General features: G+C 34.1%; 2 protein-coding genes and 1 pseudogene across 24 annotated transcripts; 1 reads left to right on the top strand and 2 right to left on the bottom strand.

The window, feature by feature from the left end:
* Positions 1–8,454, top strand: part of LOC123922053 — a 37,163-nt pseudogene extending 28,709 nt beyond the window's left edge.
* LOC123919545 (disease resistance protein RPP2B-like) lies at positions 8,291–19,387 on the bottom strand. 9 transcript variants are annotated; one of them, XM_045971494.1, is made up of 13 exons: positions 18,924–19,234; positions 17,675–18,205; positions 16,484–17,537; positions 15,862–16,316; positions 14,104–15,205; positions 13,635–13,910; positions 12,566–13,363; positions 11,389–12,129; positions 11,031–11,176; positions 9,878–9,981; positions 9,615–9,737; positions 8,834–9,253; positions 8,291–8,712 (listed from the first exon to the last, which is right to left on the bottom strand). In XM_045971494.1, exons 2-10 carry the CDS (start codon positions 17,737–17,739, stop codon positions 9,882–9,884), a joined length of 4,737 nt encoding a protein of 1,578 aa, XP_045827450.1. In that variant the 5' UTR covers positions 17,740–18,205; positions 18,924–19,234; the 3' UTR covers positions 8,291–8,712; positions 8,834–9,253; positions 9,615–9,737; positions 9,878–9,881. The 9 variants fall into 9 exon arrangements, with proteins under 9 accessions (XP_045827450.1, XP_045827451.1, XP_045827442.1 ...); XM_045971495.1 differs by having other exon boundaries at positions 8,291–9,253; positions 9,615–9,734; positions 18,924–19,235; XM_045971486.1 differs by lacking the exon at positions 18,924–19,234 and having other exon boundaries at positions 17,675–18,898.
* A 1,813-nt stretch (positions 19,388–21,200) lies between these two features.
* On the bottom strand, positions 21,201–25,977 carry LOC123919543. 15 transcript variants are annotated; one of them, XM_045971475.1, is made up of 10 exons: positions 25,542–25,953; positions 24,277–24,392; positions 23,963–24,087; positions 23,339–23,621; positions 23,040–23,252; positions 22,712–22,960; positions 22,325–22,454; positions 21,849–21,918; positions 21,654–21,749; positions 21,201–21,551 (listed from the first exon to the last, which is right to left on the bottom strand). In XM_045971475.1, exons 4-7 carry the CDS (start codon positions 23,615–23,617, stop codon positions 22,383–22,385), a joined length of 813 nt encoding a protein of 270 aa, XP_045827431.1. In that variant the 5' UTR covers positions 23,618–23,621; positions 23,963–24,087; positions 24,277–24,392; positions 25,542–25,953; the 3' UTR covers positions 21,201–21,551; positions 21,654–21,749; positions 21,849–21,918; positions 22,325–22,382. The 15 variants fall into 15 exon arrangements, with proteins under 15 accessions (XP_045827431.1, XP_045827440.1, XP_045827427.1 ...); XM_045971484.1 differs by lacking the exon at positions 24,277–24,392 and having other exon boundaries at positions 22,325–22,429; positions 25,542–25,977; XM_045971471.1 differs by having other exon boundaries at positions 23,963–24,485.
* Between the last annotated feature and the right edge of the window lie 827 nt (positions 25,978–26,804).

The following is a 26,804-nucleotide window of genomic DNA, read 5'->3' as shown; positions in this document are numbered from 1 at the left end:
AGGGGTGCTCGAATCCAAACCAATCCAAATAAAAACCGATAACCGATCCAAAAAAACCGAAAACCGCAAAAAACCAAAGTTTTTTGGATGTGTTTGGATGTTCTTTTGTGAAAACCGCTGGATCGGATCGGATTTCGGATTGATTTCTTAAAACCGATCCAAACCGAACCAAACCGCATACATATATTTTAATATTTATTTATCTTTTTATTAGTATAAATATATATATATATATATATATATATATATATATATATTGCATTAACCTTTTTTTTTTCATTTTAAATTTTGTTAATACTATATGTTAGTTTAATTTAATCTTTTTTTTTTACTTTTTATATGTTTCGAATATAATTGGTAATTGTCATTCCAAAATATTAATTTTCAATATATTATATGTTATATTTTACATCAAACTTAATATTTATTTTGTCAAAAATGTCAAACTATTATTTTGTAGTGTTTTTTATAATATTTCTATTTATTAAAAAAAATTACAATTTATAATTTGGATATCCAAAAACCGATCCAAATTAAACCGCATAATATTGGATCGGATTTTTTTTATTTGTTATCCAAAACCGAACCAAACCGCAAATGAATTTATTTTTGGATCGGATGAGTTTTTACCTCAAAACCGATCCAAACCGAACCGCGAGCACCCCTAATTATTAGTATAGGAAGAAGAGGCAGATTAAAATATGGTGAAGAAAAACCCAAATCGATATGAATGGAGGATGCCTTTGGAACTTCTTTTTATCGGTATCAATTTTTCCATGAATCTAAAAAATAATTTTTTTGTTTGTTTATATAATAGTGACTGGAGGAAGTATAGCTTTATAAGACATTTGACTTGTTTGAGAATTTAGATCAAATAAAGCAATCATAACATTTGTTTCATCATTTCAGTTCTTCATTTCTTGTTCTTCAATCAGTTTTAGAAATTTTCATCAAACCCATCCATGTCTTCTTCCGAAATCTACAACAAATTTGAATCCATATCTACTACTAATCCAAAGAAGAAGTACGATGTGTACTTGAGTTTCTGTGATCAAGACACTGCTTCTTCTTTTATTTCCCATCTCTATAATGCTCTTACATTAGAAGCTGAAGCTGTTGTTTTCTGGGACAACCAGAGGTTTAAAACCGGTGATCCGGTAACATTAACACACTCACATTCAGTGCTCAATATTATAGGAAAATGCAAAATTGTTATCATCATATTTTCATTTAATTATACTAAATCAAGATTCTGTCTTCAAGAATTGGACAAAATAATTGAGTGTTGCGGAACAACAGATGGTCTTATTGTTGTTCCTTTGTTCTGTGATGGTCTCTATCCCGGGTACGGAACGTTGCATAGAGGTTTGTATGGAGAGGGTTTCCGTGATTTCGTGCATAGAATGTCGATAGAAGATACCTCTAAAGAAGAAGACAAGTTCATGACTTGGGTGGCAGGGAATAGTAAAGCTACCACATATTCAGGATCAATTGATATCTTAAACCAATATGGGTAATTTTAAACTTGAAAATTGCTTGATTTTAAATTTGATTACTCCCTACATGTTGTGACTTTATTTTGTTAAGCCTTTTGGGACCCAAATGAGCGGCAAACTCTCTTTTTTTAAGTGCATTTTTTTTTGGCTTTTACCACCAATTTAATCTGGTTCATGAGTCAGTTGCGGCATGAAGTGGTTCAGCCCCCTCTTGATCGCAGTTGCGGGGGATCGAGTCGTGATCCTCACTACCAAGTTCAGCCCCAATCAACACTGAACCATGCATGTCAAAATCAATTTTACGCCTCCAAAATTATTTATGGAGGCTCCAAATGTGAAACCAAACATAGAGTAAGAGTTTTAACGGCGCTGCATGCCCAAGCTCGGGATTGAACTTGGGCTTGTGAATGCAAGCCCGGGCTTGATTTGAGCACATTTATTTTCTTTTTTAAATAGTTGAGATAAACCATTAATGTGGTCTCCAAATTTAGTCTCTAAACGTATTGGAGAATTGTTGTGTATAATAACTCTTGCGTTTCATCTCTTGTTCATGTATTATACAGGAATGAAAGTGAATATATTGAGAATGTAGTTGAACATGTTACTTGTGTGCTAAACAAGAGAGATTTATTCAGTGCTTTCTATACAGAGAGCACAGCTTCTCGTGCACAAGATGTGATTCAACTATTACAGCAATCAACATGTCCTCTCATAATAGGGATATGGGGGATGACAGGGATTGGTAAATCAACCATTGCTCAAGCCATTTATGATCAGATTGGTCCCTATTTTGAGGACAAGTGCTTGCTCCAAAACGTCAGGAGATATTGGAATGAAGGTAATGGTCTAGTTTCTTTACAAGAGAAACTTCTTCTTCATTTTGGCATACCTTCAATTGAATCAGGAAGAGTGATTTTAAAAGGAAAACTTCAACATAAAAGGGTACTTCTTATACTTGATAATGTTGATAAATTGGAGCAGCTTGATGCTTTGTGTGGAAGTCGTGAATGGTTTGGTGAAGGTAGCAAAATAATCATCACGACAAGAGATAGGCATCTACTCCGTGAGCATGGAGTTGACCATATATATGGAGTAAAAGAACTCGACGAAAGTGAATCACATGAGATTTTTAATTGGTGTGCATTCAGCCAAGCAAGTCCTCCAAAAGATTTTGTTGAACTTTCTAGACAGGTAGTTTCTTATTCTGGCGGACTGCCTCTTGCTCTTAAAGAACTTGGGAGGTTTCTGCATGGAAAAGGAGTACTTGAGTGGAATGGTGTGTTGAGGAGTCTTGAAAGATTTTCCATTCCTGTTCCACATCTACTAGAAATTCTAGAAAAGAGTTTTAGTGATCTGCGTACGAAAGAGAAACAAATATTCCTTGATATAGCATGTTTCTTTATCGGGATGAACCAAAATGATGTACTCCAGACAATAAATAATAGGTCAACACAATGCACAGCTCTTCAAATAAGTCTCCTTGAAGACAAGAGCCTTGTAACCATTGATGAGAATAACAAGCTTCAAATGAATGTTATGCTACAAGCCATGGCAAGAGATATCATTAAGAGGGAATCAAGTAATAAAATTGATCAGGTAATATATATGCTCTGCTTAATGTACTACCAATGTATTGTTTTTTGGTTCTAACATATATGATAGGCATATAGATCTGCGACAAAGGAAGTAAAGTGAACACTAACAAAATCAGTTTGTTAACATTTGGATTCATAATCCTTACAAGAACCTAGAAAGTTAATAAGATCAAATAAAAAGTTAGCAACAAAGTAAATTGTGGTAGCCTCGTTGCTGCTGATGTACCAGTGTCATCAAGAATTTTAGCTACCATATATCTATGCTGTGATTTTTTATTTTTACTTTCCTTTAATGTTTCAGCCAAAGATGTACGATGTGTTCTTGAGTTTCAGAGGGGATGACAGTCGTGCAAAATTCATTTCACATCTGTATTCCTCTCTTAACAATGCGGGCATTTATACTTTCAAAGACGATGACGAGATTGAACGAGGAGATCAGATTTCAATCTCCCTCATGCGAGCTATCGGACAGTCGACAATTTCTATCGTTGTTTTGTCTACTAATTATGCTAATTCAAGATGGTGTATGCTAGAGTTGGAGAAGATCATGGAAATTGGCAGAAGCAAGGGTCTGGTGGTTGTGCCAGTGTTCTATGAGGTAGATCCGTCAGAAGTACGTCATCAGAAAGGCCAGTTTGGAACACAATTTGAAGGTCTTATATCAACAATATCAGTTGATGAATCCACAGAGATTAATTGGAGAAGAGAACTCTCTAATATTTGTGGCATAGCAGGGTTCGTCCTCATAGATTCAAGGTTATTTTCTTTTTCTCTTCAAATATTGTTTGTGATGCTTTGAAATTCTTAAGTAGTGTTAAAATCAAGGTAGTCAGAGTCGAGATCCTACGCAAGATCGGGGAAGGGTTACAAGATCGTGAATCGGGGGATCGTAACACGGATCGTAAGATCCTACCAAATTTAGAATTTCATATATACCGCATATAGATTCATAATATGCATATGAAACAGTAGCATATGGCAGATGCCTATGTTAAAAATATAAATGTATACAGTCATATAATACTCCCTCTTCTATGGATAGATGCCTATGTTAAAAAAATGCTTATACATACAATTATTTGGACACTTTATCACTGGTTCATATTTTATAGGAATGAAAGTGCTGATATCAAGAATATTGTTGAACATGTCACCCATTTGCTAGATAGGAAAGAGTTATTTGTGGCTGAATATCCAGTGGGTTTAGAATCTCGTGTGGAAGCTGGGACTATGCTACTGAACATCGAACAATCAGAAGATGTTTTAATTCTAGGAATATGGGGAATGGGGGGTATGGGAAAAACAACTATTGCCAAAGCCATTTATAATCAAATTGGAAACAAATTTGATGGAAGGAGCTTCATTCTGAATATAAGGGAATTTTGGGAGACACACACTAATCAAGTTTCACTACAGCAACAGGTACTTTGTGATGTTTACAAAACAACAACATTCAAGATAAGTGACATCGAATCGGGGAAAAATGTATTGAAGGAAAGAATTTCCAAGAAAAGGGTGTTTCTTGTGCTTGATGATGTGAATGAATTGGACCAGATAAAGGCTTTGTGTGGAAGCCACGAATGGTTTGGTCCAGGGAGTAGAATAATCATCACAACAAGAGATTTCCATATTCTTAGATCATGTAGAGTTGATCAAGTGTATACAATAAAAGAAATGAACGAAAGTGAATCACTTGAGCTTTTCTGTTGGCATGCATTCAAGCAACCAAATCCAACAAAAGATTTTGCTACACATTCAACAGATGTGGTTACTTATTCTGGGAGATTGCCACTAGCACTTCAAGTCCTTGGGTCCTATTTGTCTGATCGTTCATTAACAGTATGGCAAAAAGTTTTGGAGAAACTCAAACGTATTCCCAACGATCAAGTTCAGAAGAAGTTAAAAGTAAGCTTTGATGGTTTAAAAGATGATACAGAGAAGCAAATATTCCTTGATATAGCTTGTTTCTTTATTGGGATGGACCGAAATGATGTAATTCAAATATTAAATGGGTGTGGATTTTTCGCTGATATTGGAGTTAAAGTGCTTGAAGAGCGAAGTCTTGTAACTGTTGACAATAGGTACAAGCTTAGAATGCATGATTTGTTGAGAGACATGGGAAGACAAATAATTTATGAGGAATCACCGTTTGATCCTGAGAATCGCAGTAGGTTGTGGCACCGTGATGAAGCACTTGATATATTATCAAAGGATAAGGTAATTACTAATTAGAGAACTTCTTGTATGGTTTATATATGTTATTGAAAAATACAACATTAAAGGAAGATAATTAAACATTTATGAATCAGTTATTAGCATTCATTTGGATTCTCAATTATCACATGAAATATGAAAAATAGTCTCTTCATTGTTGTTTTTACTAAATGGGTTTCAAATGTCTAAGCTATTTGTTTTCAGGGAACAGAAGCTGTCAAGGGTCTGTCTTTGGAGTTTCCAATAAAAAATACAGTTGGTCTTAATACCAAATCATTTAATAAGATGAATAAACTCAGATTGCTTCGCCTCGCTGGGGTGAAGCTTGAGGGAGAGTCTAAATATCTTTCAAGAGATCTTAGATGGCTGTACTGGCATGGATTTCCATTAACTTATGCTCCTGCAGAATTTCAGCAAGGAAATCTAGTTTCCATCGAATTAAAATATAGTAATCTCAAACAAGTATGGAAGAAGAGTCAGGTAAAATTTCTGTTTAGTATTTTCTCATTACTTTTTCACTAATCATATTTCCCATTAGCGCTTCAAGTTAGCACTTCACACATTATATATTAGCTCCTACCTTTATTCTTCAAAGTGAAATCAATACTGATATATCATATATCCATTAATTACCAGCCTTTATCGATCGACAAAGTTTAAGACAAAACAAATAAATGATTGATGCATCATAGTTTCAAGGTTTAGTGGAAAATAGCCCTTCCAATTTCCTGTGTTTTTTTCTAAGCGTCGCTTACTATTCTCTTGTGGTTTTATTTTCATGCAGATGGTGCTAGAGAATCTAAAAATTCTTAATCTTAGCCATTCTCGGTATTTAACTAAAACGCCAGACTTTTCGTATATGCCTAATCTTGAAAAGCTAGTACTCAAAGACTGTCCAAGTTTGTCTGCAGTCTCCAATAACATTGGATCTCTGCATAAACTTCTTCTGATAAATTTGACTGACTGCACTGGCCTTCGGAAACTTCCGAGAAGCATCTATACATTGAAATCTCTAGAAACTTTGATCCTTTCAGGATGTTCCAAGATTGACAAATTGGAGGAGGATTTGGAACAGATGGAATCGTTGACAACCTTGATAGCAGATAAGACTGCTATAAGAAAAGTGCCCTTTTCAATATTAAGATCAAAAAACATTGGATATATTTCTTTATGTGGCTTTGAAGGATTTTCACGTGATGTGTTTCCCTCTCTCATTCGGTCTTGGATGTCGCCATTAAATAATGCAATATCCCTCGTTCAAGAATCTTCATCCATGTCTTCTCTTGGTACTTTCAAGGACCTTCTAAAGCTTCGAAGTGTTTGTGTGGAGTGTGGCTCAAATCTACAACTAACTCAAGTTGTAGCAATAGTTTTGGATGTATTAAAAGCCACAAACTGTCATAAATTGGAAGCAAGTGCAAAAGTAACTACATCAAAAAGCTCTGATATGTGTGCTTCTCCTTTAATTGATGAATGCCTTAGTCTAGTTCCCATTTCTGGGTCAAATATTTACTCGAAATCTCTCTTAATTCAAATTGGAACAAAACGCCAAGTCTCCAATATTACAGAAGACAGTATGTTACAGGTTTGAATATCTCTTCCGCATATCTCTTCTTTTTTAAAAGTATACCTAAACTTTGGTTCCTGAAAGTAAAATTTTCTAACAAATTATGTCATCCATTAATCTGAATTTGGAACCAACGTAATTCTTAAAGTTTTCAAACTCACTTTACATTCGTAGTTTACGCAATATAAATGGGGAAGGGGGAAATTTTATTAATCAAAGTGGCACTAATGGCCATTCTACTAAGATTAGATGATCCTATATGTGAAAAGAGAATATATCATTTTATATATTTTAAATAGGGATAACAATATAAATTGCACAACTATAAAGTTTTTCCCTTTGATCCTTAAATTTATCCATTTAAACATTTGTTCATTGTACAGACTGCAGATGGTGCTTGGGATATGGTTTTTGATCCCTCTAACAATAAAACCAATTGGTTTACCTTTAGTTGCAAAGGTTATTCTATAATATTTGATGTCCCAAGAGTGAAGGGGAGTAACCTAAAGAGTGTGATGTTTGTTGTCCATTACTCTTCCATGGATAACATAACATTAGAAGGTTGCCCAGGTGTTTTGATCATAAATTACACAAAGAAAACCATTCTGGTCTATAGAAGAGATACACTAACCTCCTTCGAGGATGATGATTGGAAGAGCATATCATCAAATCTAGAACCTGGTAACAAAGTGGGGGTTATATTTGTTTTTGGGGAGAATTTCGTTGTTGATAAGACAACGGTAAATCTCTTTATTGATTAACCAATCAACAGAGAAATGGAAAACTACAATGTAGTAGCCAAGGAGGGTGTTACTGTTTCTGGTGGTTTAAATATTCATGTGCTCTGCTCAGGGACAACAATGTTATTGGTACTGGTGATTGGTGAAGATGAAAGTATAAGAGAAGATAAGCACTTACATGCAGTGAATAAGAACGCAATTGTTTCTGGTGATGATGTCATGACAGCAAATAAGAATTATGCTGTCTGTCTGGTGGCGGTGATAAGCCAGCAGATAACAATGTTACCGTTTCTGATGAAGATGAAAATGTGAGTGATAATAAGAATTTGGATGAATGTTGTTGAGGAGATCAAAATGCGAGTAATAGTAGTATAAATTTACGTGTTTTTTTCTTTAAATATAAAATTTCTTCTTCTCATGCTATGATGCACATGTGATTTGTTAACTGAAGATGCCGGACAAATCAAATCTATTGACACGATTAAAAAAATTGCATCCCATTTTTTTGGCTATTGAGTTCCTCTTTCTTTTTGTTATTTGTTTAGTAGAGATTTTTGTAAACTCTTTACCAAACTTCCCTCCCATGTTTGTCCTGTTTTGATCTTGTGCGCTTTCTGGTTTGGTCTTGTTGGCATTATGGTTTGGATCACTTGCCGCTGTTCTAAATTTTTGTTTAAATATTTTAACTTTGTAATTTTACCATTTATGTAGATGTAGATGCGTTACCAAACTACCGAGGAGGCGTTTCTAAAGGGCGTTAATGATCGACAACTTCAACACATAGACAATGAGTGACAGCTGAACCAAGTACTCATGTCTGAAGTTTTGAATTTCAAGAAGAGGAGGTCCCTGTACTTGTAGCAGAGGATTCATCACTTACTTGTACGTTGAGTCCTTCTCGAGGGTCCTGAGGATATGTCTATCCTAAGTTTGAGGTAATCAGTTGATGTTACAGGTTCATGCTGAAAGGGTCTCAGAGCTCACTCTTACATATTCACACACTCTAGGATCTGGCCTTACTGCACAGGCAACATATGGTGGATCGACAATAGCTTCATGGAAGTCTCAAGTCGGCAACCTTGAAATCCACATTAAGAAACCTAATGATGTCATATTGTAACAGTATTAAACAACATATATAAAAACGTTTTTTACCAATCATATTTAGGACTAATAAAATGCAAATTAATTAAGGAAAAAATTAACCTTTGTAAAACTTACAATAAGAATCCAAGATTGTTTTCCAGTATTTGATTTCTATGATTCTGGTCATTTATAACTTGCTCCGTTTCTACCATCAAGTTATGAAGTTTTATAATCCTTTTACCTTTCTCAAGGTACTTCGCAAAGCACTTCTTCATATGGCACTTACTCTGCTTCGATGCATCTGATCTCATGTTATCTGTTATTGATTATGCACACTTCAAGCTTGATGATACAGAAGCCATGGAATTGAAGATGGACCTCCTCCTTTTGAAGTTCCTCATCCTATGACACATGAGTACTCGGTGAACAACCTCGTCCTCTTGAAGTTCCTCAACCTCTAAAACATGATTACTCTGTTCAGCCACCGTACATTGTCTGTGTGTTGAACTTGTTGATCATTAGAATTTAAGAGCATCCCCTCTACGTCATGCATATCTACATAATTGATTGATCAAATTACAAACAAAATCAAAACATGTAAACAAAATATTGAGGAATGTATACAAATTAAAACTGTATAGTTAAAACACTATTTTTCTAAAAGCCTCTGATAATTTGATGACAAAAGTATCTTTTATTGTATTTTGGAATTGCATAATTGAACACAATAAACACATTATATTGTTTTCCCAAAATTATATTCTAGAAGTAAGTAAACAATATATGTTTTGGAATAAAGTTTCTAGAATTGAACATTTACGATCTGAAAATTAATTTTCAATACATTTTTCATAACACAATTATATGGAAACTAATTTTCAAAACTTTTCATATTTAAAAAACCTAAACCACGAACCTGAACCTGAAATAGACAATGAAGGAGAAGACAAAGACAATGGAAGAAGACATCCTTCAACAGTTGGATTGTAAATTTAAGATGGTTATGGTTGAATTTCCTCCGGAGAATCTTTGCCATCTTCTAATTAAATGGGAAAAAAGAGAGTTGACAATAAAATCAGAAGTTTTTAATCCATAAAGTGATACTTTTGAGGAAAAAAAAGGAAATGGAGTTATGAACAATAAGTGCAGTGCAAAAAGCAATCCACTGTATTAACTCACAAGCTTAACTCTGCAAATGGCTGAGAATGTGGTCTTTGTTGGCCTTCTTGTATGTAATAAACTTTTGCGCGCAATCCACTAGCCATTTACCCCTTTGTATATATCTACATTTCGTCGTAATATATAATTATAAGTATATAGATATAGAAAGCTGCTAACAATCTTCCAAGTAAACCAACAAGACTATTGAAAAGAGGGGATAAATTTAAGTTCTAACTTCTAAGTATAGGTACCGTTTGGCCTAGCTTTTTTTCCTCTGCTTTTGAGCTTATGCAATATAAATTAGGTTTTATGTTATTTTATAAGTTCATACTAGTCAAAATTGTATTTTTATAAGCTATTTTATCATAAACTACCTTGAAAAACTTATAATAATACATAAAAATTGCATAAGCTCAAAAGAAGAAAAAAAAAAGCTAGGCCAAACGGTACCTATATTGTAACAGCATACATATATTCGCCAAAAAATATAAATTAACAGCATAAATGTTATCTACTCATTTTACAAACATAACTAGAGGATAAATCACATTACGATAAAGAAAGACACAAAAGCAAAGTTGATAAACACATGCAGACACAAGGGCAATTGAGGGGTTACGCTTTTTTAAAAAAATAAAAATAAATCATACAATACCTTGAATATATTAGAGTTTGATTCACTATTTTTATATATTTGAACCACTTCCTCAACTTTTAAATAAAGTAAATTCAACTCCAAATTATAATTTTTGGATCTGGCTCTTTAAAGCGCTTAGTAAAAAAACACTCGATGATTAGTTATGCATGCACAAAAAATATTTGAAACATAGGTGGATGGGAACACAGGGAGCAAAATCTGTCCTCGTTCAATCTTGGCTTCTTGCCAATTATTTGAAACATAAAAGCCAACTTGTACCATAAAATGTTGCATTGGTATAAAAGGTAAATTAGTATTTTCCCTTCATTAAAATCTCTTTCATTCCATTGGGAACCAAACAAAGAGAGGATTATCTCTCTTTCTTTCCCCTCAACCAGAAAAAATATCTATTTTTCCCACCACTCCTTACCTCATCCCTTTCATTCACTCCATTAAAATACCTCCCTTCAATAATAACTGTGAATTCTTTACAATCAACACACATGTTTCGACAAAGACTACATATGTTCTTACCTTGTGCAGAGGTTTCGACTACTTCGCTTCTTAGAATCACAGCAAGTGATCCAAACCAGAATGGAAACCAGACCGAACCAGAAAGGCCGTGAAATCAAAGCAGCACGAACAAGGGAAGGAAGCTTGATGAAGAGTCGACAAATTCTCTAATAAACACATAACAAAAAGAAAGAGCCAGAGCAACTCAGGAACCAAAAATTGGTCTGCAAAACATATATTGTGTATATCTATAGCTGTTGGAACAATTCAATTTGTCCAACAGCTACAGTTGTTAAATCACGCTAGCATCAAAACATTATGAAAAAATTTATTTAAAGAAAAAATGAAAAATATATTCTATTAAAATATTATCACTCACATTTTTATCTCCACTAGAAACATTCTTGTTTGCTTTACAAGAAGCATTAGCATCGCCGTTCTTACTATCACTCACATTTTCATTAGAAATGGAAACAACTTTATCTGCTGGCATATCACCGCCACCAGGGACAGCATAATCCATATTTGGTGCCATGACATCATCACGAGAAACAAAAGAATTCTTATCCACTGCATGTGAGTGCTTATCTTCACCTACATTTTCATCTTCCCCAGGTCTAATAACATTGTTATCCACCGGCGCATTAATATAATCATTAACATTGTTGTCGTCGTCACTAGAAACAATAACATCCTCCCTGTATACTGCATTGCAGTGTTCCATTTCTTTGTCGATCGGTACATCATATAAGAGAGATACTGTTGTCTGAACTACAGTGAATCCTTCCCCAAAAACAACCATAACCTCCACTTTGTTACTAGGTTCTAGGTTTGATGTTATGCTCTGCCAATCCTCATCTTCAAAGGAGGTTAGCGTATCTATTTTATAGACCTGAACGGTTGCCTTTGTGTAATTTATGATCAACACACCTTGGCAACCTTCTAATATGATGTTGTCCGGGGAAGAGTAATAGGTGACGAACAACATCATACTCTTTAGGTTACGCCCCTTCATTGTTGGGAGATCAAACATTATGCAACAACCTTTGCAACGAAAGGTTAACCAATCAAAATTATTGTCACAGGGGAGCACAAATGAATCCCAAGATGCATCTGCAGTCTATACAATGAGCAAATGTTTAAATGACAAACTTAGAAGATCAAAAAAGAAAGAGAAGTTCATTATATTTATGTAATTTATTTTAACATCCCTACTTAAAAAATATACAATGATATGTTCTCTATTCATGTATATGATCATCTACTCTACGTAGAAATTAAAGTTGTCTCATGGAAACAAAAGAGAAATGGTATATTTTTTTCTTGAAAATGTACTAAGCATGTAATTTAATTTTGGGCTTAAATTATGTATAAATAAAATAATTACTCACACTCATTTGACAAACTACTACTGTAAAATGGGTTTGAAAACTTTAAGAATTAACTGGAGTCTAATTCAAATTAAGGAGAACAAAATTGGTTAGAAAAAAATTGTTTCGGAACCAAAGTTCCAGTTTAATTTAAAAAAAATAGATATGCAGAAGAGAAATTCAAACCTGAAAAATACCGTCTTCCATACTATTAGAGACTTGGCATTTCGTTCCCATTTGAAATAAGAGAGATTTCAAGTAATTATTTGACCCTGAAATGGGAACTTGACCGAGGCAATCATCAATTAAAGGAGAAGCATACATATCAGAGATTTGTGATGCATTTGCACTTGCATTTGCTTCATATTTATGAAAAATTGTGGCTTTTAATGCATCCAAAATTCTTGCAACATCTTGAGTAAGTTGTAGTTTTGAGCCACACTCCACACAAAGACTTCGAAGCTTAAGAAGGTCCTTGAAAGTACCAAGAGATGACATAGATGTAGATGTTTGAACTAGGGATATCACATTACTTGATGGAGACAACCAAGACCGAATGAGAGAAGGAAATACATCACGTGAAAATCCTTCAAAGCCACATATAGAAATATATCCAATGTTTCTTAATCTTACTATTGAAAAGGGCACTTTTGTTATAGCAGTCTTATCCGCAATCAAGGTTTTCAAGGATTCCATCTGTTCCAAGTCCTCCTCCAATTTGTCAATCATGGAACATCCTGAAAGAATCAAAGATTCTAGAGATTTTAATTTATAGATGCTTTTCGGAAGTTTCTGAAGCCCTGTGCAGTCTGTCAAGTTTATTAGAAGAAGTTTATGGAGAGATCCAATGCTATGGGAGACTGCAGACAAACTTGGACAGTCTTTGAGAACTAGCTTTTCAAGATTAGGCAAGAATGAAAAGTCTGGGGTTTCAGACAAATCCCGAGAATGACTAAGATTAAGAATTTTTAGATTCTCTAGTATCTGCAAGAAAATAAAACCAAGAGAATATTAAGAGAAGCTTATTTTAGATTCTTAAATAATATACTACCATTTGGTGTCATTGTTTAACGAACAACATTGACTGAATGGCAATTTTGGAACATCAATATATAAGAGCATCACCTAACTACTACCTAAAAGAGCACTATACAAAAATTAAGGAGCTAGATGAGACGATAAATTTATCGCTACTGAGAAATATGATTAGTGAAAAAACAAAAATCATGACCAAAATATTGAACAGAATTCGTACCTGGCTCTTCTTCCATAGTTGTTTGAGATTACTATATTTTAATTCGATGGAAACTAGACTTCCTTGCTGAAACTCTGTAGGAGTGTAAGTTGATGGAAATCCATGCCAGTACAGCCATCTAAGATCCTTGGAAAGATATTTAAAATCTCCATGAAGCTGCACCCCGGAAAGTTGAAGCAATCTAAGTTTATTCATCTTCTTAAATGCTTTGGTATTCAGACAAACAGTATTTTCTCTTGGAAACTCCAAAGCCAGTCCCTTGACAGCTTCTGTTCCCTGAAATTGAAAAATCAGAGAAACAGAATACAATAATTTTGACATTTGAAACTCATGTAATTAGAAAACATTAAAACAATCATAAATCAAACCAAATTTTCAAATTTCATCAATGTTTAGTTCTCTTCCTTTACTGTTGTAATTTTCAATAACATATATGAACCATACAACAAGTTCTCTAATTAATAGTTACCTTATACTTTGATAATATATCAAACACTTCCTCACGCCGCCACAACCTACTGCGCTTCTCAGGATCAAACGGTGATTCCTCATAAACTATTTGTCTTCCCATGTCTCTCAACAATTCATGCATTCTAAGCTTGTTCCTATGGTCAACAGTTACAAGCGTCCGCTCTATAAGGACTTTAATTCCAATATCAGGAAAAAACCCACACCCATTTAATATTTGTATTACATCATTTTTGTCCATCCCGATAAAGAAACAGGCTATATCAAGGAATATTTGTTTCTCTGTAACATCTTTTAAACCATCAAAGCTTACTTTTAGCTTCTTATGTACTTCATCATGGGGAATACATTTGAGTTTGTACAAAACTTTATGCCACTCTGTTATTTCACAGTCAGACAAATAGGACCCAAGGACTTGAAGTGCTAGTGGCAATCTCCCAGAATAAGCAATCATGTCTGCTGAATGTGCAGCATAAGCTTTTGTCGGACTTGGTTGCTTGAATGCATGCCAACTGAAAAGCTCAAGAGATTCACTTTCGCCCATTTCTTCTATTTTATACACTTGATCAACACTACACGATCTAAGAAGATGCATATCTCTTGTGGTGATGATTATTCTACTCCCCGGACCAAACCATTCGCGGCTTCCACACAGAGCCTTTACTTGGTCCAATTCATTCACATCATCAAGTACAACAAGTACCCTATTCTGGGCAAGTCTTTCCTTGAATATATTTTTCCCTGATTCTATGTCACGTATCTTGAATGTTGCTGTTTTGTAAACATCACAAAGTACTTGTTGCTGTAGAGAAGCTAGATTATTATTTGTCTCCCAAAATTCCCTTATATTCAGAATGAAGCTCCTTCCCTCAAATTTGCTCCCAATTTGATTATAAATCGATTTGGCAATTGTTGTTTTACCCATACCACCCATTCCCCATATCCCTAGAAGTAAAACATCTGATTCTTGGATGTTTAGTAGCTTAGTCGCAGCTTCCACACGAGATTCTACACCCACTGGATGTTCAGCAACAAATAAATCGGTCCTATCTAGCAAACGGATGACATGTTCAACAATATTCTTGATATCTGCACTTTCATTCCTATAAAATATGAATCAATGATAAATAAGGTGCACAATGGATTGTATGTATAAGCATTCTCCAATATAAATTCTACTAAAAGAAGAGGAAGAATTATATGTCCGTATACGTGTATAGTTTTATAAGATAAAAATGTGTTTGCAACGGGAATGTAAGAGAAATTTAAGAGTCTAAGTCTACAAATTTGCGTGCGTGTTCTGATATAATTAGTTTTGAAATAATAGAGGAATACAATTAAGCCTCCTACATAATTTCGCTGTAGCATAAAACCGCGCCATATCCTCTATTTTCGTGAGTGATCCAGTTAAAGTTCAACCCCTAGAATACCACCAACATCACTGCATTTGGTCTGCAAATCCTTATGCTAAAGAAAAGTGAATAATTTCCGCAAATAATTCACAGTAACATAGTTATTTGAATCATATTATTTATATTTAAAAAGCATTCAAAATAGCTTTTCATTGCAATCAAATATTATAATTTGTAATAAGTTTGAAAAACTTAATAATCATTTTGAAATTTTATAAAAATGGTACTTTTTATCAGAAAATAATTTTTAAAATGGACATAGAGGTATTATTACACCACCAACCAAGGCTTAAGAACTTTAAAGCATCACAAACAATATTCTGGGACAAAATAAAAAAGAAAATAACCTGGAATCTACGAGTACAAACCCTGCTGTGCCACCAATATCAATAAGATCTCTTCTCCAGTGACTCTTGGTGGATTCATCCACTGAAATTTTTGAGATAAGATCTTTAAAAGCCTTTCCAAACTGACCGTCCTGATGACGTACTTCTGAGGGATTTACATCATAGAACACAGGCATAACAACCATGCCCCTGGTTCTACCAATTTCCATTATCTTCACCAACTCTAGCATACACCATCGGGAATTAGCATAATTTGTAGACAAAATAATGATAGAAATTCTAGATTGTCCAATTGCTCGCAACAGTGAGATTGAGATCTGATCTCCTCGTTGAATCTCATTGTCGTCTCTGAAAGCATGAATACCCGCATTTTGAAGAGAGGAGTAGAGATGTGACATGAACTTTACACGACTGTCTTCCCCTCTAAAACTCAAGAACACATCGTACATCTTTGGCTGAAACAATAAATAATAGGAAGGAAAAAAAAAAGAAAAAAAGAATCAGCTTAGACATGTGGTAGCTAAAATTCTCGAAGCCACTGTTACATTGCTTCCTTTGCTGTTATATAATGGAACGAAAAAAACATACATTGGTGATACATCAAACATATATTACCACTCACCTGATCAGTCTTATTACTTGATTCCATCTTAATGATATATTTTGCCATGGCTTGTAGTAGAACATGCATTTGAAGCTTGTTATTCTCATCAATGGCTAAAAGGCTCTTGTCTTCAAGGAGACTTATTTGAAGATCTGTGCATTGTGTTGACCTATTTAATGTATGGAGTACGTCATTTTTGTCCATCCCGTTAAAGAAACATGCTATATCAAGGAATATTTGTTTCTCTTCATCACTCAAATCATCAAAACTCGTTTCTAGAGCTTGTAGTACTTCTTGATCTGGAAATGAAAATCTTTCAAGACTGCTCCACACACTTTTCCACTCAAGTACTTCCTTTCCATGTAAAAACCCCCCAAGGGCTTTAAGAGCAAAAGGCAATCCCCTAGAATAAGTAACTAATTGTCTAGAAAGTTCGCCAAAACCTTCTTGAGGAGTTGTTGCTTGGCTGAATGCACACTGATTAAAAAGCTCAATCGATTCCCGTTCTTCCAATTCTTTCACTGTATATATATGGTCAACTCCATGCTCCTTGAGTAGATGCCTATCTCTAGTCGTGATGATTATTTTGCTACCTGGACCAAACCAATCCCAACTTCCACACAGAGACTTTAGCTGCTCCAATTTATCAACATTGTCAAGTACAAGAAGTACTCTTTTATGTTGAAGTCTTTCTTTTAAAATAACTTTTCCTGATTCAATTGTACCTATTTGCATTTCAGTTGGTATGCCCCTGTAAGAAAGAAGTTTCTTTTGTAAAGAAACTGGACCTCCATCTCTTTTCCAAAATTCTCTGACATTATCGAGCAAGTACTTGTGCTCAAAATAGGGACCAATCCGATTATAAATGGCTTCAGCAATGGTTGATTTACCAATTCCTGCCATCCCCCATATCCCTAGTAGGAGAGGAGATCTTGATTGTTTCAATAGTTGAATCACATCTTGCACACTGGATTTTACACTCACTGTATAGAAAACACCCAACAAGTCTCTTTTCTTTTTTACCGCACGAGTAACACTTTCAACTACATCCTTAATATATTCCCTTCCATAACTGGATAGTACATGAACAAGACATGATTAGATGTATAACATTAATTTTCCAATATGTGCATAGGTGAAAAGAAAGGAGGATATACTAATATAAGAGGTCTAAACTAAAAATCAAGCAAGTTTCAACTTTAATATTACCTGTCTGCGAAATCAATCAGTCCTGAATATGTGGTAGCTTTAGTGATTGCTGCCACCCAACTCATGAACTTATCTTCCTCTTTGGAGGAGGATTCGTTTTCCTTTATCCAGATTCTATGCACAAAATCATGAAAAGCCTCTCCACTTGTTCCGATTGCGGAATAGTTATTGAGACCATCATAGAGCACAGGCAGAACAATAAGACCACCGGTGGTTAGGCAACATTCGGTTATTTTCTCAAATTCTTGAATACACGATCTTGAATTAACATAATTTCTTGAAAACACGATGACAGCAACTTTGCAATCTCCTATAACATTCAGCACTGAGGTTGGTATTTCTCGATTTCCACTTCCAAGCTTTTCATCGTCCCAGAAAACATTGAATCGAGCTTTTATACTAAGAGCCCAATAGATCTCCGTAGCAAAATAAGTTGCATCTTCATCGCAGAAACTCAAGTACACATTGTACCTCTTTCTCTTTGGATTAGTAGTAGTAGTACTACTAGCTGTGGATTTAAGTTTTTCGCGCCTTTTTGAGGAGGAAGTGAAGGAAGACATGGATGGAATTTATGAAAATTAAGTCAAAGTGATAATTGAATATGAAATTGCATAACGAAAAACCAACTAAAACGATGAGGCAAAACTCTCTTTGAATAGCAAGTCTTGCTTGCTTTATGTGAGTATTTACAAGTCAAAGTCATCTCAATAATATGTGATTACTTCTACAGGAGAAAATTTGACTAATTCGGGAAAACAAGTAGTTATGAGTTTAATCATACGGAGAAAATTTGACTGAAAAGATAGAATTCATTTTATTTATTCTACAAATTTTGCAAAAAATTGTAAAATTTGACTAATTCGGGCAAACAATTCTGTATGGACCGACCCAACACAAAAATTGTCACTGGGAGAATTCGAATTTGAGACGTAAAGAGGAGCACACTCTGAAGTCAAGTCTAAACCACCAGGCACCAGGTCAACCCGGGGTTATTATGTAATTATTATTATTTATTATTACAAGTCAATAGCCACTTGGACCAAAATATGACAGAAAATTTCAGCCACAAAATGTTAAGAATCAAGATAAGAAGTCACAACAAAAAAAAGAGGGTATATAGGGGTTTCATGCCATCACTATATAAAAACCTTAGTCTTAAGTCTTAACATTTAAGATTTAAAAACCTATCATATGATTTGTAATTGAAAAACAATGATAATAACATTTAAGATTTGGAAAAAGGGATTACCTCTGATTTTAAGGTGTGGTATGTATGATTGTGAATGGAAGGAAGAAAAGTTGCACAGTGTCTTTCTTCATTCCACACACACTTTTGTTTGGGGTAACCACAAATCACATACTCTCACTCTCATTTTTGAGTGAAGTGGTGTTTCGAAATGATATGCTGATGCCAAAAACAATGCACCAGCCAATGCCATGCTTGAGACTGTAACTCGGATTCGTACATAGTACCCAATAATTGAAAACCTCATAGCTGGTTGGTAAGTTTCAGAATTGAATCTGTAACTGAAAAGATTGAGAATTGAATCTATTGTGTTCGGTACTAAAATGCGAGAAATACCAACTTTACCTCTCTCACTTCTGTGAGATTGTGCCGGCTTATAATTATTTTGTCATTTCGTCAATCTCAAAAATAATAATAAATGAAGAAAAAATATAAATGTTAAGTTTACATTATTTGAAATAACATATAAAAAAATGTTGTAGACTAGTAATTAGTAAATAAAGAGTTAAATATTTTTTTTGTTTATAATGAAGTTTTTTTTGAACAAACCAAAATGAGATATATTAATTAAATAATCTTTTCAGTACAAGGTGTACCGAGATCGACTACAAATATTTACAAAGAGTCGCGAAAAAAACTATAAACAAATCATACAAGGTCCAAACAAAGTAAAAGATTAGACCACCAGCTATGATAGTTGGAGACTAAAGTCACGCTCGTCGTCTTCAACCACCTATAGGAAAACAACTTGATCTTATCCAACAATTGGTGAGGAGTACTTGTTGAATCACCGAATAATCTATGATTTCTTTTCGTCCACATAACTCAAACACAAGCAAGACAAATAAGCTGCATAAAAGACCGTCGTGCTCGAGAACCACCTGCTGAAAAAGTGAACCAGACAAAATGATCACACAAAGTAATGTAGTCCACCATAGGAACGTCAATCCACGAGCGAACCAAAGCCAACCAAAAGTACTACAGGAAAGGTACAAGTGATGTGCCGACTCGTCCTCTCCACATCCAGAAACACAAGAGATAACTGCAGACAATAAGATGCCTTGGGTAACCAGGTTGGCTTTAGTGGCCAGTCGATTCCGCAGTAAACGCCACGCAAAAATAGAGACCTTCAAGAGTACCTGTTTACAATGAAGTTGATGATCGAACCTATAACATCTAGCATACTAACTAAAATTCATCACTACTAGACCAAACCTAGTGGCTTAAGAGTTAAATATGTTTTAAGTCCTTGCATTTTGCTCGATTTTTAAGAATAGTCCCTACATTTTTAACAAATGTTTCAATAAACCTGACATTTTGATTCGTTATTAACTTTGGTTTTGTATTTGTTTTTTTCACAATTGGCAAACAGAATGGTTACGTGGCATTTTTCTATTGATGAATATGAATATTGAATGGATAAAAATCGACTCGCACAGGTATATAAGTTGACCCAGTATAAAGAGATACTAACAAATTTAATTAATTTCATTAAACAATAAAGTCTCGATAGAAAGAGGTAATAACGTTCCCGTGAGCATAGTTCAGTTGGTAGTGATATTATATATTCGGATTATTACCATAAGCTCTTGATGTGATTTCCAAATAACATGTTCATCGTAACTCGAATTATTACCAAGATGAGAATCAAAACGACAAAATTTGGGAAAATATCTCGCGTTATAGATCTTAGCCACTAACCTAGTGGAAAAAATGCTTTTTAAGTCGGTTAAAATTGACTTTTTAAGTCGGTTTCGCGTCTGACTTAAGAAAAGCCGACATAAGAAGTATTGACGTCTTAAGTCGGATTTGAACCTGACTTAAAAAATACTTCTTAGGTCTGTTAGAATCCACCTCTTAAGTCGTATTTGAGCCGACTTAAAAAGTACTTCTTAGGTCTGTTAGAATCCACTTCTTAAGTCAGATCAGTACCTGACTTAAAAAGTACATCTTAGGTCTGTTAGAATCCACTTCTTAAGATGGTTCCGAGCCTGACCTAATAATTACAGTCATAAGAAGTATTGACTTCTTAAGTCTGATTTTGTACCCGACTTAAGAAGTTCTTTATTAAGTCGGATATAATCAACCGACCTAAGAAGTTGAATTTTTTTTTTTTACGTTGGATTTTTTTTCCACGCATGCTTTTTTTCTTGTGGGTTTTTTTTAAGCAGTTTTTTTTTTTTTTTTTGTAATGACACTTTTATTTGGGTGGCACATATATACTTAAACTAATAGCATACACTGCTTGCAAAATAATAATAATAATAATAATAATAATAATAATAATAATAAAACCATAGAAGAAAATATTGTCATATAAAATTAAAACATCATTGTAATCAAAATAGGTACACTGCGCTTTGCACTAAAATGCAAACTCAACCGATATAACACTAGTCTTATAAAAAAAGCATAAACAAGAACTACTTGGGTGAAACAACAACGTACTTATCAAAATACAATCAAAAGTAGGAACCTTAAAGACTATATAGCCAACATCCAACACAGAATTGCACCCTAATTCATATCATTGTCCGCACTTACTTCAATATGTTCCAATATCATGTTTACACAGCGTTCTTGAACATTTTTAAGTTCATATTTTTGAAATGGCTTTGAATCCCGAAATATCTGAATAAATAAAAGTTTACATAACATTAAATTATTATATCAATATAAAAAATATAGTCCTAATTAATTGATACAACTTGTTAAAATAACTCTATTACTTACATGTGTCCATGAACAAACAATAGTAGCAGATATAATGTTCAACATGTGAATCATGATGTAATAGCCACACTCATAACTAGCTTGTTGCTTTTGACTCTAAAATATAATATGATCAAATGTGAATGTCGACTAGTCAGTAAATATTATTCAAAAACTGTTATATATTTTCATTTAAATAGAAAGTTAACAACTTACGGTGGGAAAGAACCATTCTACTTTCTTTTGCTTTCTCGCACGTTGTAACTTATTATAAGCTCCCAAAGCTCTACAAAATTTTTAGAGTCAACAAAATATATTATTAATAGATATCCAAATGCACAAGTAATGCTCATGGACTAAAAGGTACAAAACCAGAACTCCAAACACAGTACATGGCAAAAATAACAAATCCCAAACTAACAGACACAAAGCCTACATCCATGGACTAAAAACATCTACAAACAATGACAATCCCTAAACCAAAATAAATCAAATTGCCTAGGCAACAAGAGGAAATACAATAAAACTTGCTAAAACTAACAACAGACTCCAAAACTTGGACCATGAAAACAGAAGAAAAAAAAATGCAGGCTTCCTCACTCATAGATTTGTAGCATTAAGAAATATTCGTTAGATTTGTATAATAAAACATATCACATAGTTTATGTACGGTATATAATTTGAATACTTACGTTTCAACTATGTCACAGATTTTTTTATCCGGCTTCTTTCCCAATGAACATAGAAAGACTACTTCAAGCTTCGTAGGATTAATAATGAGCAATTGCCAATGATGACTACAAGGGCAACATACAATTTAATCTGTTAAATTAATTTATATCAATTATGTGTATTGGATATAGTATTGCATTTGCATAGTTCAAGCTAAATCATGTTATAACACTCCTAAATCAAATTTGAAAAACTAAAAATCATATATATATGCACCACACCAAGAATTCAAGCTAAATAATGTTATAGCACTCCTAAATCAAATCTGAAAAATTAAACTAAATCATCACACCAGAACAAAAACCGCATACTTGAAGCGCAAGAAACACAATTGTATAACTACTTACAATATTTTCTGCAATAAGACGCGTGGCTTCTGATGTATACTCTCCTGATGGTTTTAGTCGGGCTTGCTTCCACTTTTCATGACGTTGTGGTGGAGATGGAGGTGGAACCTCTGCCCCTCCAGCTGCTTCTTTTCTTTTTTTTAACTTATCTACCATCATGTCTTTCTCGAGCAAAGCATATCCCCCTTGAGACAATCTATGGGGATATTTATTATAAGACTGAGCCACCTGCCCCTTCTTTCTTTTCTCCTGTTATATAGCACAATAATTCATTACGTAGTACTAAATAATTTGTTGATTGATGAACTAAATAATAAAGCCAACTAACCAGAAAGGCAGGGTCCTCTCGCGACTTAACAAAATCGTTCCACGTTTCTTTACCAATATAAGAGTAATCATCAGCAGCAGATTTGCCAAACTTATTTCCTTTCTCGTCTATATATCTACTGGTTAAACTGTTTTTAAAGGCCTTCCAACGCTCACCCGCATATATCATCGTTTTCTTTTCCGCAGCAGCATTTTTAGGAATATCCCATACTTGCTATGTCACACAACAAATAGAAGATTTAGTACATATCAAAATACTGAAGTTATGTACAATTGTGATAAAAACACAATTAAAATTACCTTAAGTCCTGTCCAAATTTCATTTCTGTCTTCGCTACCAACCTTATCCCACTCATTAATCAGAATACTGATTTTCTCTCGAGCAAGGGAAGCCACATGATACTTGAAATCATGTGCAGTTTTCCCTATAGGACGTCCATCTGAATTGAAATCAATCGATTTTCTCTCACCCCGTGCAGACAAAAGTTCCAACTTTTTCATCCGGGTGCAACCTCTTACATTTTTTTTGGTTGATTGAGTATTCAACCCACTTTGAGAAGGATTTGATGCATCACCCATGTGTCTGTTTAGAGAGAAAAAAAATATAATAATGGTCAATAACAATTCAAGCTCAATAATATGAAATATAAGGGATTATATGATCAAAACTATTGTACATGAGACAATAAAAAAATTTACTTAAAAACTGCATATTTAGATCAAAATGTTTGATTGATTGTCAAAATGAGGAACCATGCCTTTAAATACAATGGTCAAGGCTAATACAATGGTCAATCCTTATTATTGGAACCAACAAATCTAACAAAATTACATAATCAATAGAAAAATAAAGTTGAACATATACATCTAAGCATTTGATTTGATGCACAAGAAGTACTTTGAAGGAAAAAACTATACAACCACCTGTATTAATAAGCACAATAGGATACAACCAAAGCAATAACAATAAGGCCCAAGCCACTTGAACACCAATAAAATCAGCACTAAAAAAAATGGAACCAGTCCTAGCACCCTTGACACAAAGCAACCTGAAACCAGTAGACAAGAATAAGAACTGATAGAGCTACAAATGAGCTACACAAAAGCTAGATGCATAACTTGAGAGCCTTGATCCTTTGAGGTAAGAAAAGAACGTCTTAGGACCTCAGTCACTGTCACAAACAACTAATGGACTAACAAGAAAATGAGTAAAACTCAATTCTTCTGCCGCAGCCTACCGGACAGAGAATTTGAGATGCAACCAAAACGATTCAGCTGCAAAATTAGAATACCACAAAGGATAAATAATCAACACCACCAGTCCACAAACTGTCCTAAAAAATCATGTCAGCCTCTGTCAAGGAAACACAAAAAGACACAAAAAAACCAAGTCATCCAATTTAGCAGAGATAAGGTGCTGAAAGCCATATAAGCAGAAGCCTCCGACCTGTGCTAGATACAAACAAGCAGCAAACACACAGCATACATACATCAGAGAGGAAACCAGATCAGTTGCTTCAATATCCTGGATCTATCCTAACAACATATCTTCTGCATACAAGCTAGGGGGTTTCCAAGCCATTGGTAAAGAGGATAATTAAAGCCTTTAGATCGGTTTTTCAAAATTCTCCAAGGATCGCAGCTCTTATCAGATTATGAGGTAATTTATGAATTATGGGGTAACTAAAATACAGAGTAAAAGAATAAATGGGGGAACAATACAGGGCAACTTTCATATACAGCACAACCTACAGTGCCATAAGACTAAAGGATCAAATCACATTTAAATAATAATATTACTAAAACAAAGGAAACAGCTAGAAATAATGAGAATATAGTCTCTGTCTACAACATGAGAATATATCACAATTAGGCTAGGCACAAGGGTGATAAGCCATTGTTTACTAAAAATGAGTCTTATCGGTAAGAAATAATTCCAGAGGAAGCTGTCTTTTAAAACTATAAAAGAAGTGTTTATTTATTTTACAGTTTTGCATATGTGCTTTATTAAAACTGACTTTGCAAAGTGAAAAAAGACTAACTGTGGTTTGTGAAACTGCATCAGGTTTCACATTTTTAAACTGAACTGCTACATCATGAACTGAACTACAGTTACAAAACTACATAGTTTTATTTCCATACTGAAGTGCTGCAAGTGTGTGCTTGTTGGGATGACTGATCACTGATGTATACTCTTTAACCAACTAACGTGGTAAAAATTTAATGCTTATAACCATGGTCTTAATTTACAAATTATATCAAAAATAAATCTGGACTCTAATAAATACTATAGTATACTCTTTAACCAACTAACACAGATTGTGAATCTATTATACTAAGCAACTTACCACTGTAGCAATCTAGACTCTAATAATCTAATAATCTAATAATAAAAATAATAATCATAATAATGATAAAAAAACACAGAAATAGCAACAATAACAACAAAAATTGAAATCTCACAAGAAATAAAATAAAAACTTAGGGTTTAAAGATTGCATACATATGAATGAGTAGCCTCCAAGTTTGCAATCAATTCCTTCGAAGTTTGCAGCGAAGGGAACAGTTCAAATTTTCTAGTTTTACTGAAGGAGTTCAATTTCTATGAAAGTTAGGGTTTTAAATTTGTAGTGAAGGGTTTGAATTTTCGGTGAAGGAGTTCAATTTCTGGGCAGTGAGGTGTTCGATGTTCTGAGATTGTAGTGAAGGGTTCAATTTTGAGCGGTGAAGGTGGGTTCAAGTTTTACGAATGGTTCGGAGATGACGAAGGGTTCAATTTCTGGGCAGTGAGGTGTTCGATGTGATGAATTGCAGTGAAGAAGAAGAAGATTGTTGTGTATTGAACTTCCACGAAGAAGAAGGGTTCAGTTTGTTTCTAGAAACTTTCTACGTATCGTTAATTTCTTTCTTTTTTGTTTTTGATTCATCATATTTATTATTTTTTAACATTGTTAGTTTTGTTTTTTTTTTATTTTTAAAAAATTAGGTTTTTTCTTTGACAAAAAAAAAGATTCTTTTTTTAATATTAAGGGACTGAGTTCGATTCCCGTATGCCACATATTATAATTTAATTTGTCAAAAAATAAATATACTTCTTAGGTCAGGTGAGGGAAGTCTGGCTTAACAAAGAAGGTTTCTTAAGTCAGTTAAACGACAACAGATTCGATATTATTTTTTTATTCTCTATTAAGTCTGTTGAAAACACAACCGACCTAAAAAGGTTGAACTTATTTACGGAATTGCCACCGCGCGTGTTCTTAAGTCAAGTGGCAACACTAACTGACCTAAGAAGTTTTCTATAAAGTGTTTTTTCCACTAGTGTCTGATTTTGTCATAAAATTACAACCTTGTTTGGTTACCATAGCCCTCTAGAACAATTGAAAATTCCAGAAACCCAGCCCTCCATCTGCTTTAGGATACATCATACAATCCCAACAGAACCACATGATGCCCTTATTGTTTGATTCTTCTCCTCAGTAAAACATTCTTTGATATCCCTCAGAATTGTATTTGGGATAACAATGATACTCATAACATAGGATGAGACGGCACTTGCAAGACAAATAAATCTCACCACTTTTAATCGCTTTACAATGATCCGTCCTCTAAGAGATTATACGTTTTTAGATTCGGTCCTTCACATAGAAAAAAATGTCTTTTTTACTCCTTCCGGTTAATGGCAGTCTTAGGTAAATAGATGTGTCCAACACGTGTCCAACTCTCATGATCCTTGATAGGTCTTCTTGAGCAGCTCTACTCAAATTTT

Source organism: Trifolium pratense, linkage group LG4 (genome assembly GCF_020283565.1).
Source record: "Trifolium pratense cultivar HEN17-A07 linkage group LG4, ARS_RC_1.1, whole genome shotgun sequence".
In the NCBI taxonomy this organism is placed as follows: Eukaryota; Viridiplantae; Streptophyta; class Magnoliopsida; order Fabales; family Fabaceae; genus Trifolium; species Trifolium pratense.
Note: the sequence above shows the minus strand (reverse complement) of the source record. Positions and strands in the feature narration are given on the sequence as shown.

What these genes read in the sequence shown, in the direction of transcription:
- LOC123919545 (XM_045971492.1), bottom strand. Translation starts at nt 18,234, where the DNA reads ATGTCTTCCTTCACTTCCTCCTCAAAAAGGCGCGAAAAACTTAAATCC. An exon ending in CAAGTAATAAGACTGATCAG is followed by an intron (nt 16,317 to 16,483) that starts GTGAGTGGTAAT and finishes TTATTGTTTCAG; the next exon opens with CCAAAGATGTACGATGTGTT. An exon ending in AACTATGGAAGAAGAGCCAG is followed by an intron (nt 13,364 to 13,634) that starts GTACGAATTCTG and finishes ATTTTCTTGCAG; the next exon opens with ATACTAGAGAATCTAAAAAT.
- LOC123919543 (XM_045971471.1), bottom strand. Translation starts at nt 23,617, where the DNA reads ATGGGTGATGCATCAAATCCTTCTCAAAGTGGGTTGAATACTCAATCA. An exon ending in AAATTTGGACAGGACTTAAG is followed by an intron (nt 23,253 to 23,338) that starts GTAATTTTAATT and finishes TGTGTGACATAG; the next exon opens with CAAGTATGGGATATTCCTAA. An exon ending in GTCTTATTGCAGAAAATATT is followed by an intron (nt 22,455 to 22,711) that starts GTAAGTAGTTAT and finishes TTAATTTAACAG; the next exon opens with ATTAAATTGTATGTTGCCCT.